Genomic DNA, 16,333 nt, shown 5'->3' on the forward strand with positions numbered 1-16,333 from the left:
AGGCTGGTTTCATTTGAGTAATTAATTTTTTTTATTTTAATTAAAGAGAACATTTAAATTATTTATTCAATAAAAAAATATTATTTAATTTATTAATCAAAATATTAAAACAAAATTATTTTAAATTATTATTTTTTTATTTTATCATTACATTTACCGCTTCCTACTCAAATAATTTTTTACTTCTTCAAAATCATCTTTTATCATTGCTTTCTAAATAATCAATTTAAAAAAAATACTATAATCCAATCAAACCATAATTTTAACTTTCTTAGTTCTAAATTTCTAACTCCCTTATTGTTATTTTTTATATTTCATTAGATATATATTATATCAATTTTAATTATATAGTTTTTTATCTTTAATTTTATAATTTTGCATGTTTTATTATTTAATTAAAGTTTTTTTTTAATATATATAAATATATTCTTATAATTATAAATTTAATTAGTTTTCTATAATTATTTAAAATAAAAATAAATTATTTAAAAAATATTCAATCATTATTATAATATTATGTTTTTGAATTTTCATTTTCATTTTTTTTGTTAATATTTTTTTTAAAAATAGTTTGGTTTTAATTTTTATAATTATTTAATAATTGATAATTAAAATATATATTCGGTTTATTTGTTGATTAGTTAATATATATGGTTTAAGAATCTAAGTTTTTTTAGTAATTAATAATCCATATATTTGTTCTCCTTAAAATATAAATAGGTTAATAAATATGGTTAATTATTTTTAGTAATAATTACTTTCCTTAAATTATTTGTAGGATAGGAATTACCCATTTTTAGTAGTTTTGGCTCAATTCTAAGTTTTTTATTTTTATTTTCCGGAACTACCCTTACAAAATTCATTTAACCTATTTCTTCAGTTGCAGTAGTTTTTCACTTTCTTCTTCTTCCTTGGTGGGAACCTAAATTAGGTCAGGCGTCTGAAATAATGAAAAAGCAGTGAACCGTCGCCGAAGAAGCTTCAATATCAGTTACAGGTTAGCTGCCAATATATCCATTTTTTCTCTTATTCAGTTTCTGTTTTTGCTTTGTTGATGCATGCATCTGTCCTCTTATTCAAAGGAAAAGAAGAGGGAAAATGTTTTTCTTACTTATGAGTTTTGTTTGATCTTGAATGACTTTTCTTTCTACTACAGTACTGTGTTTCCATAGATTAGGCAATGAGTCGAGGACGCAAAGCTGTTCAATTGACGGTATGAAGCTAGTTATATCATGTTGATTTATATAACTATTTTCAATTTCAAATTTAGGGTTAATACATAGATCTGCCTTTAAAGTATATGGATGTCTTGTATTACACCCTTTAAACTATTATCAATTTTGAATTCCTCCCTTACAAAAGACATACATCCATACTTTAACGGCGGGTCTGTGTATTATCCCTCAAATTTATTTGTTGATGATATCGATCCTTTTCAACTAAACTTGCAGAAAAAGAATGATTATCTTAGTCAGTTGCCAGTTGAAATTCTGAACACGATCACTTGTATGTTGAACCTAAAAGATGCGGTGAGGACAAGCATTTTATCGAAAAGATGGAGATATATTTGGATTAACCATACTGACCTCAAATTTAACCATGTTAATATACTTGGATTGGAATTTAGTCTCCTTGAGAAAAATTTGGTTGGTGCAAACACTATTTTTGTGAAATTTGTGGACCAAATTATGCAGCAGCGGTTGAAAGGCAACGACAAGATTAACTCTTTTTGTCTTCAGTTTGAATTGGGGAAGTGTTTTTCTCGATCTATTGATTCGTGGATCAGTTGTGCCGTTAGAAAAGGTGTTGAGACCATTGATCTTGATTTGTCTAAATTCAACTTCAATTTTCCTGGAATTTCATCATCCAAGCAACGATGTAAGAGATATAACTTTTCGTTGCTTCGGACAGTCTCCGAAGATAAAGGGTCACTGAAACATCTGCGACTTGCCTTTTGCAATTTCCAGGGTCGGTCAAGTTCCAAAAAGTTTGGTTCACTCATTTCCCTTGAGCTACAAAGTGTAAATATAAGCAGTCTTCAATTGGCCAAGGTTCTAGAAAGTTGCCCGTTACTTGAAAAGTTAGCTCTGGATGCATGTTCTAAACTCACTTATTTGAGAATTGGTCGCTCGACCAACAACACTTTTTTGAAGATTTTGTCCTTGAAGAAATGTCTCAAACTTAGGGAGATTGATCTTTGTGCCGACAATCTCGTTTCCCTTGAGCTTGAAAGCATAAATATAACCAATTTGCAGTTGACAGAGATTCTAAAAAGTTGCCCATTACTTGAAGAATTAACGCTGCATATGTGTTCTGACCTTAATTATACGAGACTAAGTGATTCTGTCAAGATTTTGTCCTCGAACAGTTTCAATCTTATGGAGATTTATTTTTGTGCCAACAACACTTGAATACGCTGGTCTGCCAAGATGGTTCTCATTTAAGATCAAAACCCCTGTATCCCATCACTTGATTGTCGTGATGTTCCGATGCTCGAGAATCTAATTTTGTCGTCGCACTTGTCTTTAGATGTAAGACTTCCCAGCTACATCTTCCTCCTTCAAGTCTTTCCAGGTTAAATTGTACTTGACATTTTTCTTTGTAACTTACCAAGTTCTATTGTTACTTGTTGGCAGTATTTCAAGTTGATTTTCTTAAGTATCTATCATAGAACTTAACCTAACTTGAAGTATTGTCTATTGGTCCATCCTACAATGAATACAATTGCTTCAATTGTTGGCTCAATCATGAAGCAACCATTGTGGAAAAAAATGGTTGGTCCCCATGTTCAAAGACTAAATCTGGAATATTGGTGATTTAATTTTAGTTTAAGTAATATTGATTTGAGTATTGTACTATTGTTAGTTCAAACTTATTGAAATATTGTTTTTAATTTTCATATGCTTAATTTTCCATTGTCAAAGATTTAGGAATATGCTTAGCTTCATGATGATGTTACTTTTCAAATGAGATATATAAAAGACATCTATCAATGTTGTAGTTCGGTTCGGTTGCTCGACTTGAGTTTGATTTGACTTTGATCAAGTTCGAGATTGCGTTAACTCGTTTAATATTCGATTCGAGCTCGATTAAATAGTTTTTCGAGTCGGATAGTAAATAATATTTTTTTTATATTTTTTTAATATTTAAACTTAAAATTTAAAATAAATATTTTTTTTACTCAAATATTTGAAAATTTAATTTTATTCAAGTTTTTCGAGTAGAGTAAAAGAGTTTGATTTCAAATTTATAAACTCGTTCGAGTTTGAGTTGAATTATAAATCCTTAATCAAGTAGAATTACGAGTTTGGTTTGTCTCATTCGTAGCCATTAAAAAAAGAATATTTCTATATATAATAAGTTTAAAGAATATTTGTATATATAATAAGTTTAATTTTAATTTGTTGGTTCGAAAATTGTGATGTGATTAATTTAGATAGAGATTAAATTGATACTTGGGTATAAGACTTGAAAATTTGAAGTAATTTATTAAAAAATATTAAATTTGAAAATTATGATTTTATATATATATAGATATATATCATTCTAACCACCTATAATGAGAATTAAACACACCTTATTAAAAACGGCCTCATTTAAAAAGGTTATAGTTGTAGCTTTCCATAATTGTATGTCCAATTTCTTAAAGAGAGTTTAAATAATAAAATAGTTATCATTCAGAAGTCTTTAATAAGATTTTAATAAAAAATAATAAATTAAATTTGAATGGTATGATTTTTGCTTTGAAGTGGAGGTCTTTCCTATATTAAAATAAAAAATAATTAAAAATGAAATATTAATCTTAAAATACTTACTCACTGATTATACTCAAGAAATTTGATTAAATGACCCTCATAAGCATAATTTCAAAAAAGGTCCACGATTGATAAACCTTGTAAAAAGGGCATTTTCGCCTTGTGAAATGTCGGTCATGCCCCTGATTAAAATTTTTGCTCGTGCGAGCATTACACGATTCTCGCATATGTAATGTTCGCACATTGTCATGCGAGCATTATACAAGCATTCTTCTATCAATTTTACTGGATTCGGTCTTCTCTTGTTACTCTCTCATTTTGATTTTATTTCCATTGTTTTCTCTCTCTAACTTCACTAGAATTGCAACATAAGATTCATCGTCAATCCTCACGGTTTGTTTCTTTCCTAATCTACATAAACAAAGGAACAAATTATTAACCTACCTTTAATCTTGACTTTCCTTACTATAGTGTCCATCTTTCATTTATTCTTCAATGTTATTTTATATGCTTAGATTTGGAAACATGCATATAGGTCTAGATATGTGAAGACAAGAAACTGAAATTCTTAAATATATTCCTATGATTATTAGTGTGCATAACTTGAGAGAGGATTTCTTACTTTGTTTTTGTGTTTTTTTATTATTAATGAACTGAATGAACTATGGAAAGTAAGAAACTGAATGGCTATGTAGATCTTCTGTTTGTGAATCTAATTTTTGAAAGAGTGAATTGTAAAAACAGTTACATATGACGGGAAATCAATTGTCATAGATGGGAAGAGACGTGTATTGCAGTCTGGATCGATTCATTATTCCAGGAGTACAACTGAAGTGAGTGATTGTTTGTATTTTTGTATGTTTAAGGTAATATATACACCTTAAATTCTTTTGTATTCTTATTGTTTTAGGTTTGGCCTGAGCTTATTCGAAAATGAAAAGAAGGGGGAATTGATGTGGTTGAGACTTATGTCTTCTGGAATTATCATGAACCAGTTAGAGGACAGGTAAACAAGTTGTTTTCTTCACTATATGTGAACTAGAACCTGGTAGCTGAGAGAATATTCTATTTAGTTAATTTGGTTTTGTGTAAACTATTGCAGTACTATTTCGAAGGCAGGTTTGATCTGATAAAGTTCGTGAAGACAGTGTAGGAAGCCGGTCTGTTTGTGCATCTGAGGATTGTTTCTTTTGGAACTAATGAAACCACTTGTATAAATAACGCAACAAATTGAACTTAGAATGAGATGAAACGCTTCATGGAGAAAATTCTTGAGTTGATGAAGGAGGAGAACCTTTTTGCATCTCAAGGAGGCCCAATCATTCTTGCACAGGTAGTTTGGATTGGAGTTTCTTCGATAGTTTTTGTGTGTCAGCATATGGATTTTAATTGATACCATTAATGTGTATCTTTCATTTGCAACTTATGCAATTAACAGGTTGAGAATGAGTATGAACTTGTAGAATGGGCCTATGGAGTTGGAGGAGAGTTATATGTTGAATGGATTGCAGAATTTGTTGTTAGTCTTAACACAACTGTACCTTGGGTGATATTGCCCAAAATTAAATAACTCAAAAATCTTTGTAAACCCATTCGATCATGTTCGTTGTCTTATGTATATGCAGAACTTCGGGGCATGATTTGATATTGTTGGGGTAGGACTTTATTCCGTTATCGTCTGTTATTCGAAAAATGATAGTAAAGAGGACCTCTCATCTGTAGAATGGACCTATCAGGTTCGATAAAATTCCCAGCATTGGCCTGTTTTGTTATATGTTGATCATGATATAAAAAAGTTAGAAAATAATATGCATTTATTTTGGTTTATCTTTCATTTTCTTAAGGTGGGACTCGAAGGCGAATCAATCGGGCTTGATAAAATAATAAATGTCTCAGACACTACGGTCAACCTTATCAAATTTTGTAAGTTAGATTAAACTCAATTTGAAACACTATTTAGATATTAGTCAGAGTTTGCAGCAATGAGCCTATAACAACCCTAATTTTAAACTTATGTGAGTTTAAGAATGCATCAAGCATGTATCATGTCCCTCGATCATGGGTACACAAGGGTTTAAACCTACTGGTTCTTCATGAAGAGCTTGGTGGCGACCCTTCAAAGATCTCCTTTCTGTCACGAGTTAGACATGATACATTAGGCTAAAGGAAGACTCAATCTGAACATAACATTATGGTTTTAATGGTATGAGCAGGTGCTATTATATTTTGTATGAAGATAATATATTGGGGCTATCTTTAGCATGTGGAAGGAACTTAGAGGAGCAAAATCATGAGAGAAAGTTGAAGAAAGTGTGTGGGGGATATTTAAATGAATATAAAGCTCCTTATGATGGACCTTTGGATTTGTTATTCAAAATTTTGCCACCAAGATATTGTCATGTAAAACATACTCTCATTCAAGATAATGTTACAAGTTTTGAATCATTTTTTGGATAAATTTAAATCCAACCCTTTAACATAGTAAGAGGATAATTTCTAAAATTTTAAAAAGACATTAATAAAGTCTATAATATTTGTTTGTAATAAAATTTGTTAAAGGGATGTGACAATAACTAATATTATATCCAATCTTAATAAGATTTCACCCATACATACATGGTATAAGTCATTCCTACATTAAGATTCCTTACAATAAAATAATCATATTTTTATGTAAAATGAATAATTGAAGTAGTCATTCTCCACCTTGTTCATGCGTAATTCTTCACATTGTTCATGCGTAATTCTTCACATTGTTCATGCGTAATTCTTCACCTTGTTCATGCATAATTCTCCACCTTCTTCATGCGTAATTCTCCGCACTGTTCATGTATAATTCTCCACCTTGTTTATGCGTAATTCTCCACATTGTTTATGTATAATTCTCTACATTGTTCATGCGTAATTCTCCACCCTGTTCATGCATAATTCTCCACCTTGTTCATGCGTAATTCTCCACATTGTTCATGCGTAATTCTCCACCTTGTTCATGTATAATTCGCCACCTTGTTTATGCGTAATTTTCCACCTTATTCATGCATAATTCTCCAGCGAAAACTTCCTCGTCGTTCTTGAATCCTTAAAATAATTAGAGAGACATCTATAGCTTGTTTTACTTGGTCATATGAATAATAAACTGATATGCTTGTGCCATCAGCATCACTTTGACAATCATCCAAAACCAGATTGTTGGTTGCAGAAGCACAAATATAACAAAGTGAATGAAGATTTAGAATAACAGAACGAAAGACTTTACCCCGAATAAATGAATTTTCTTATTATTATCCCCAATATCAACCATAGATTCAGAACCGAGCTTTTTGTTAAATGAAGATGGGCTAGAAAATCTGCGATCGCCAGATCCATTAAGGCTTAAGCCATAAAAGATGTTAATTGCAGGGACAAACTTCTTGGTGTTCCAGACCAGTTTCTTAAGCCATGAAAAAGGATTAACTTCAATACTCATTCCACAAAGTTACACTATTTGTGCTATTTTTATGAACATTTTAAAACTAAACCAAAAACATCTCAAAAAGTAGTTATCAAATGGATCTATTGAGTTTATATAAAACAAACTACAATTGAAAGTTTAAGTCTGCACTAAGAAAATCTATGAACCTGCAAGCTTATTTCCAAAGTGATCTACTATAACTGTTAACCTTCTACTTGTAAAGTTTACAGCTCAAAACTTGAGAATTTAATACACCATGGAACTTCAAAATTCATCTGAAATGAAACTGAATATACGAAAACTGATTATATGAAAAAATTAACAATAAAAATGCAGCTAATCTTATATGCTCTTGCCAATGTTTGGTAGACTTGGTTCAAGATAACATTTACAGTTATACACAAAGACTCATCATCAATTATCTCAAGTATGACCATTGGAAAAGAAATCACACAACTCGATAGACTACCAAACAGAATGAAGATCGACCAGAATTCATAAAACGAATAGGTCGCGCAATAACTAAGAGAATCATGATACAGTACCAGTACTGTTGACGGAGTTGGCGACGGCCGGAGAATCCTTCTCCTTCTCTCTCTCGATCTCTCTTTGCAGTTTCCACGACGAGATATTGTAACAACTCTATATCTAGGGTTTATAGAGGGAAGAAGAAGAAGATGATGCATAACATTGAATCTATAACGAGGGTAAAAATTAGACTTTATATACTCTGATGTGCGAACATTACATATGTGAGAATCGTGTAATTCTCGCGTAAAAGTTTTATCAGGGGCATGACCGACATTTCACAAGGTGAAAATGCCCTTTTTATAAGGTTTATCAACCGTGAGCTTTTTTGGAATTAAGTCTATTATGAGGGTGATTTAATCAAATTTCCCGGTACTCTAGTGTTAAGAATTCGGCTTAATTAATCAAAATATCACGGCTTCGATTTCAAATGGAGGCAGAGTTACAAATGAGCTCAATCAAACAGCTCATCTTAACCTAAATGTTGGCTTACCCATCAAACAAGACCTTATTACATGACTAAGGGAAAAATAACAATTTTGGTAATAAGGTTTATTAATAATCCTGAGGCAAGGGGGGTTTCTGTTAGCAAAAAACTCGGGGGTTTTGGGCATCCTCTTTCACTATCGCTCACGCCCAAGGCGGAAGCAAGCAAGCATTTGCATTCCTTCAACAATGGGGAAAGTGAGACTTCGAGTGGCGTTTGAAGATCGCCACATGCTGACCAGATTACAGAAATCGGAGGGACTCAAACAAAGCTGGATTCTCCTCGATCCTCAACACCAGACCATCTCCGATATCTCATCTTATCTCATTGACGCTTTTCAACTCGCTCATACATGCTCTAATGGCCTCATACTATCTGTAAGTTCGCCATTATCTCTTTCCTCCAGCTCCGTCTGTTGTATCTATAACACTATAATCAAATTCGTTTGATAAACCTGTTAATAATAGTTATGAGATTGTATAACATTGTATTCCATGCTTGAATGGAGTGATGAATATTAGTTTATTGAAACAGTTCAGTTCTAAAGTAGTCATGTTTCTCTGCAGATGGATGGATTTGTGCTGCCGCCGTTTGAATCAGTAGATATCCTGAAAGACGGAGATGAAATAAGGTCTGCTGTTTGAAGAACTCATGATTAGATATCAGGCTTTTTCTTAGCGAACTTGGATTAAGTTTTTTGTTGTTTGGCATTTTGTCAGTGTCAAGAAGAAAAGTTGCAAGTTATCAAATATTATCAAAGAGAGTGAAGATGAAAGGCAACTTATGATTCTGGACAAAGAGCAGCCCGTGCATACAGCTATACCACTTCTAGCAAACAAGGAGTTTGAAAACGAGACTGGTGGATATGAAAGTGATATAGAAGAGAAAGATAATGAGTCTGTGGATGTTTTGCCTGTAGAGCGTCCAGTTAAGGATGCGGTTTTAAAGAAAAGAAAAGCAGGCAAAAGAGATCATAGTGCTAGGTATGTTGTACAAGTTTTATTCTGACTTCAATGTAGATGTTCTTCATATTCACATATTACTCACATTGTATCTTGTAGCAAGAAGAGAAAGTGCAACAAGATCACCAAAGAGTCTGAAAACAATGTTAGTAAGGAGGATTATGAGAGTAATAAGATCCAGCTGGATACAAATGCAAGCAAAGATCAGAATATACCAACCACTGAAAATGAACTCATTTGTGCTCAAAGCCCAAAGGATAAGCCCTCGAAGAGAACAAAGAGGTATACACTCTGTCATTTTTTGGATACTTCTATGTAAACTTGAAATTGCACCTCCTGAATTTTGTATTTCATGGTATTTTTCAACTTGCTTATTTAGAGAACACAAATTGATTATGTAGATGTCTTACATATTTAAATTTGCACACTGTTGTGTAATTTCCTCAATTTCATTGTAAATTTTTTTCTTCATTTTGTAGAAATTGTTTTTATTTGGTCTGTGAAAGTACCTATTATTATTTTAGCAGTTCTTACAATCTAAAAGTGAAAAGGCAACACTCATTTTACCTCCTAGACTAATTTGTTTGCGAGGTTGCATTTTTCCATTTGTTTAAGCTGTCATTCAACCTTTTCATTCTATCTATGCATAACATTTTATTGATTTTAAAATGCAGTCTCATTGGACTTAAAATTAGATTATTTGGGGTAAAAATATGCCCTAAAGTCTGTTCACCTTAATTTCTTGTATTACTATTTCCACTATCCTTATTAAAAATTAATCTATGGGAAAATGAAACATCTACCAACAAATATTGGTCATAACTCATAAGTAAGTCAGTTATTTATTCACGTCTTAAATATTTGACTTGTTAGGTAATAGATAAAGCTAACAAGGCTTAATTGTCAGATCATCACTTTTGCCTCATTTCCTTGCAGTAGATATGTGGTGCATGTGTTTATATGCATGATTGCATGTGTTTTCAATGCTAGGCATATTGCTCTTTTTGCTAATAAAATATGTTTGTACATTCTCTATTTTGTAGTGTTAATCATCCGGAAGGAAATGATGCAGTTACCAAGAAGTCAGAGGATATACCTGCTTCAGCTCAAAAGGTACTAAAAGAATCCTGAATATTTATCCTTACATGACCTAATGACTTTTGACATGTGAACTTCGTATTCTTTGGTATGGAGATAGTAGGCATACTGAATGGCAAAGGCATTGGTAAAAGACAATTATGGGATATGCACAATTACATTCCCCTGTCTCCAATGTCATGTAAAATGGCTGTCAATATTGGACATGAAATGGGTTTGATTAACATCAATTTTCAAATGCTCTCGTGGAAATTCGTAATACAGTATTGCAATTCAATGGTCTTCTTTTCAAATGATGATGATGAAAAAGATTGGTTGTTGTGGAACCTGGTATTTTGCCCCAATCTAAGATCACGATTGGAGAATTGCCAAAGTTCAAAATTGAAAGTGATTTATTTTCTTCGGTTTGGTACAAGTATTTTTTGGATCATGATCTGAAATATTTTCTATACCATGATCCTGATTTGAATGTTATCTTTTTACTTCATTTAGTATACAAATTATTTTCCTTTATCATGATCCATATTATTGTGTATTTTTGTGCCTCATTCGGTATAGAGATTATTTTATAGATCATTGTGATTTTTAGAAAACACGATGTAGATTTTTTTGGACCATGTTATGGATATTAAATGTGATAACAAAACGGCTCAATGTTTTGCATCTCATTAAATATGTTTCATGGTGGTTATTATCTCATCCCCATCACCATGCTTTATGGACAATTGATTGATTATTTTACTTTTCAGGTCCCCAGCAGAAGTGCTAGGCGGAAAAAGGCCAAGAGGATCTGGCGGCGGGAAGCTATAAAAAAAGAGGTAGTTGGTCATTATTTCCAGTATCATAACAATTGTCACCTTTTTTTTCTTCTGTAATGTCTAATTTTGAGCCATGGCAGATGGAGAGTTTAAAATTGCCACAAAATGCTGAGAAATCTCCTCAAAATGACAATCAGAAGAATGCTATTGAGTGTCAATCCCTTGAAACTGATGAACAGATGAATCCTGCAGATTACCAAACTCCTCAAAAGGATAATCAGAAGAATCCTATTGAGTTCCAATCCCTTCAAACTGATGAACAGATGAATCCTACTGAGTGCCAATCTCTTGAAAAAGTAAAGCAAAAGAACCCTGTTAAATCTCATCAACCAGTTCATAACACTGAAGGAGATAATGATATTGTTCCTATTGTAATTAGACCTGGACATATTCGCTTTGAGCCCTTGGAAAAAGGTACAACTCATCTAAACCATGACCTTAAATCAGCAATTATGAATATGTTATCTAAATTTTTTAATACATTAAGGCACACCTTGCTAAGGTTAAATGGATTATGCGTAAGGTTTGGTAGTCTTGTAATTAGCTTTGACTGGTTGATTCTCTTCATCAACAACAATAAGAGGTTGTTTGATATAGTTTTTTTCTAATCTAATTTTCAGAAATAAGGGTTATTTTGGTTAAATGATTGTAAATAGAAAATGACTGGTAACTAATTAAAACTTTTATACAAAACTAGAAACCGAGTATAATAGGTATTGTTGTGCTACCTGTCCTTATGTAATCAATAAAAGTTCTTTTTTTTCCTGTATTTGTTCTACTGATCTAATATTGTGTTTTTCACAGATCACAATGTCCCAGAAAATCAATTGCCAATGGTATGTTCAATATTTTTTTCCCTACTTCGGTTTTTCATTTACATTTGCATGTTGTGTTTCTTGCCAATACTTTGTCTTTTCTGTGGGAAACTGGAAAGAAAGGCATATATAATTTGAATATGACTTGTGCTGGATCTTGCAATAGGAAACATTTCAGTGGAATGGAATCACTAGTAAGAAACAGGGACAGAAGTGGGGTAAAGAAAAAGAAAAATTCTCAGCCAAAAGGGTGGACTCTTCTAAAGACATGAGCACCGAAAATTCTGGTAGAGCTGCTAAGGAAAAAGAACCACAACTGCAGTACAGTCCAATCCGCTTTGAAAAGCTAGAACGACTATCAACACTGCCTCAGGTTGGTTGAATTTTTATGTTTTCTTCTTTCCACTTCTTAATATGGCATTAAACTATTTTCTTTTGCAGGATGGTGATGTCATCGCTTATCGTCTTGTTGAATTGTCTTCATCCTGGACACCTGAGCTTTCTTCTTTCAGGGTATATAAGTTAGTTATAATCACTCATTTGCTCAAAGGATGTATAGTATATCGGTAATTGAATTAAATTAAATTCCTTGTGAATTGAAGGTTGGAAAGACTTCGAGATTTGATTCTCAATCAAATGTGATTCTGTTAACTCCACTCCCAGAATATCCTATTATTTTTGAGAAGAAGTCGGATGAAGAAGAAGAAAAAGAAGAAGAAGGAGAAGTCTCAGAACAACCAGATAACAACTCTCTTTATAAAGAAGATGGATCTTTAGAGGTGTGACCATCTCTTCTTCTTTTATAAATAAGCTAATGTTCTTATTTCTTCTTACATAACTTCTCAATCAATTCAGATTGATTTTGCTTTGCTGGATGATGTCCGGATTATCGAACTTGTCAACCAAGATCCTATGAATGTTTCTGTTGCGAAACCAACAAATGCTGTCATCTCAGGTATCTATTTGTGGGATTGACGGACTTATAATTTGAATTATCATTATTAACCGAGTCATTTACTATATATATTAGACAAAAATGAAGTAAGTGCTTGGGATGAAATGAAAGCGGCTCTTAGTGCCAAGAAGCAACAGCTGCTAGAGGAGAGTGAGTGGGATAGTAAGACTGCTGGCAAGAACTCGTGGTCTTATAGAGCTTTGCGAGGTAGTGCCCTCGGCCCTGCTATGGCATATCTAAGAGCCAGAAATGATATTTGATAAATTTGTCATGTGGGTCACTTTTTTGTTCAAACTCGACTTTTTATTTTTCAATGTCTTTTAATGATGTATTTGGTTGGAATTTACCATCCTTTTAATGACATTGGTTGCGGTCAAAAAAAGGTAAAATAGAAGAATCAAAGGTGACTCTCCTTTGTGTTTGCAAGAACAATTGAGTTATATATACTAAAGACTACCAAAATAAAATCAATACATAGTATGTGTTTTTAGTTAATAGTCATTTAACATAAACTTCAATTATTAATACTCAATAATTGAAAATATAAATAATCAAAATTTACTTATTTCAATAATTTTAAATTAGTTTGTTTATTCGGTTGTTAAGTAGAAATAAAATATAAGTGTTATTTTAATATTTATGTAATATATTTTTATTTTAATATATAATATTAAAGGTTTATGTAATATATTTTATTTTAGTGTATAATATTTTATTTTATTTATAATATTTATTTTAATTATTTAAATAAAATGTTTAATTTTAACTATATATATTATATTTATAAAATTAAATAAAAAAAATACATGTGTTATTTTAATATTTATGTAATATATGTATTATTTTAATATTTATATAATATAATATATTTATTTTAATATATAATATTAAATATTTATATAATGTATTTGATTTTAATATAGTTTTTTTATTTTTATTTATAAAATTTATTTGAGTTATTTAATTTAAAATTTTAATTATATATATTATTTTTATAAATTAAATAATATATATATATATATGTTATTTTAATATTTATGTAATATATTTAATTTTAATATTTATATAATATAATATTTTTTATTTTAATATATAATATTAAAAATTTATGTAATAAAATATTAGTTATATTCAATTTCATAGAATGGGATGACAATTAGAAAGTTATCTATTAAAAAAATTGAAATTAAAAAAATTAAAAATATATTTTTGTTTTAGTTTAGAATATTTATTTAAATAATTTAATTTAGAAGTTTGTTTTTAATTATATATATTATATTTATATCATTATTACTATACATATCTTTTAAGAAAAAAATTATATATATTATATTTATAAAATAAAATATATGTATTATTTTAATATTTATATAATATAATATATTTTATTTTAATATATAAAATTAAAATTTATAGATTTATGTAATATTTTTTATTTTAATGTATAATATTTTATTTTAGTTTATAATATTTATTTAAATTGTGAATGTTTAATTTTAATTATATATATTATAATTATAAAATTAAGTAAAAATAAAATATATGTATTAGTTTAATATTTATATAATATAATATATTTTAGTTTAGTTTATAATATTTATTTGAATTATTTTATTTAGAATTTGTAGTTTTAATTCTATATATTATATTTATAAAATTAAGTAAAATAAAATATATGTATTATTTTAATATTTATGTAAATATTTAATTTTAATATTTATTTAATATAATATATTTATTTTAATATATAATATTAAAGATTTACATAATGTATTTATTTTAGTTTATAATATTTATTTGAATATTTAATTTAGACTGTTTAATTTTAATTATATATATCATGTTTATAAAATAAAATAAAAATAAATGTGTTATTTTAATATTTATGTAATATATTTTATTTTAATAATTATATAATATAATATATTTTATTTTTGTTTATAATATTTATTTGAATGATTTAATTTAAAATATTTAATTTTAATTCTATATATTATATTTATAAAATTAAGTAAAAATAAAATATATGTGTTATTATATATTATATTTATAAAATTAAGTAGAAATAAAATATATGTGTTTTTTTAATATTTATGTATTATATTTTATTTTAATATATAATATTAAAGATTTATGTAATGTATTTATGAAATGAATTGAATATTTGTTTCTTCGCTTTTTCTATCCATTACATTTACATTACTATATTAACTATATTCAGTGGCTTCATAAACCTGTTTAATTGATCTCTAAAATGCTAATCAATTCAGTTCACTCATATAACAAATCATATACTCTTGGATAAAAAATAATTCACAATTTTGATCCCTTTCTAAAATAACTAAATAATATATATATATATATATATATATATATATATATATATATATATATATATATATATATATATATATATATATATATATATTATTTTAATATTTATGTAATATATTTAATTTTAATATATAATATTAAAGGATTTATATAATTTATTTTATTTAAGTGTATAATATTTTATTTCAGTTTATGATATTTATTTGAATTATTAAATTTAAAATGTTTAATTTTAATTATATATATTATATTTATAAAATTAAGTAAAAATAAAATATATATGTTATTTTAATATTTATGTAACATATGTTATTTTAATATTTATATAATATAATATATTTTATTTTAATATATAATATTAAAGGTTTATGTAATATATTTTTATTTACCATGTTTAATTTTAATTATATATATTATATTTATAAAATTTAGTAAAAATAAAATAGATTTGATATTTTAATATTTATGTAATATATTTTACTTTAATATTTATATAATATAATTTATTATATTTTAATATATAATATTAAAAGTTAATGTAATGTATTTTATTTTATTTTATAATATTTATTTGAACGGTGTTTAATTTTTGTTATATATATATTATATTTATAAAATTGAGTAAAAATAAAATATGTGTTATTTTAATATTTATTTAATATATTATATTTTATTTTAATTTAATGTATAATATTAAAGATATATGTAATGTATTTTATGTTAGAATTGGTGTTGACAATAGAGACCGAGGTCTGACTATTGTGAACAGTTTATAAACTTCGATTCGATTTTAACTCTGTTAGAAGTTAAAATTTGTTTATATTATTCACAAACTCTTGAACAAGTTCAAGTGCGGAAACATTTGTTGGAAGTTTCAGATAAACGAATGTAAATGACAAAAAGTAAAGAATATAGGGAGTTTTATGGATGTTCGGAGATAAAATTCCTATGTCACACTTCTTCCACAACCAGAAGGATATTTACTAGAAGACTGGTAGGTATAGAAGACACTACACAAACCCAGTCAGAAACCATAAGACTTAACAACTGTCTGCTTCTGAACTTTTAGCTAACTCTCTGTTGAACAAAACAACTTCTATTCAACTTAGAACATTGAAATTTCACACAAA

General features: G+C 28.6%; 2 protein-coding genes across 2 annotated transcripts; both read left to right on the plus strand.

Annotated features, from left to right (window-relative positions):
- The first annotated feature begins 896 nt into the window (after nucleotides 1-896).
- On the plus strand, nucleotides 897-2,897 carry LOC124921901 (F-box/FBD/LRR-repeat protein At1g13570-like). Its single transcript, XM_047462601.1, has 3 exons — nucleotides 897-997; nucleotides 1,157-1,213; nucleotides 1,452-2,897. Exons 2-3 carry the CDS (start codon nucleotides 1,181-1,183, stop codon nucleotides 2,409-2,411), a joined length of 993 nt encoding a protein of 330 aa, XP_047318557.1. The 5' UTR covers nucleotides 897-997; nucleotides 1,157-1,180; the 3' UTR covers nucleotides 2,412-2,897.
- Nucleotides 2,898-8,311: 5,414 nt separating this feature from the next.
- LOC124920084 (coilin-like) lies at nucleotides 8,312-13,298 on the plus strand. Its single transcript, XM_047460487.1, has 13 exons — nucleotides 8,312-8,598; nucleotides 8,788-8,852; nucleotides 8,941-9,204; nucleotides 9,283-9,465; nucleotides 10,227-10,296; nucleotides 11,031-11,099; nucleotides 11,180-11,513; nucleotides 11,904-11,935; nucleotides 12,081-12,287; nucleotides 12,356-12,427; nucleotides 12,517-12,693; nucleotides 12,770-12,869; nucleotides 12,945-13,298. The coding sequence occupies exons 1-13, from the start codon at nucleotides 8,410-8,412 to the stop codon at nucleotides 13,127-13,129; spliced, it is 1,947 nt and encodes a 648-aa protein (XP_047316443.1). The 5' UTR covers nucleotides 8,312-8,409; the 3' UTR covers nucleotides 13,130-13,298.
- Nucleotides 13,299-16,333: the final 3,035 nt, after the last annotated feature.

This window comes from Impatiens glandulifera, chromosome 1, assembly GCF_907164915.1.
Source record: "Impatiens glandulifera chromosome 1, dImpGla2.1, whole genome shotgun sequence".
NCBI lineage: Eukaryota > Viridiplantae > Streptophyta > Magnoliopsida > Ericales > Balsaminaceae > Impatiens > Impatiens glandulifera.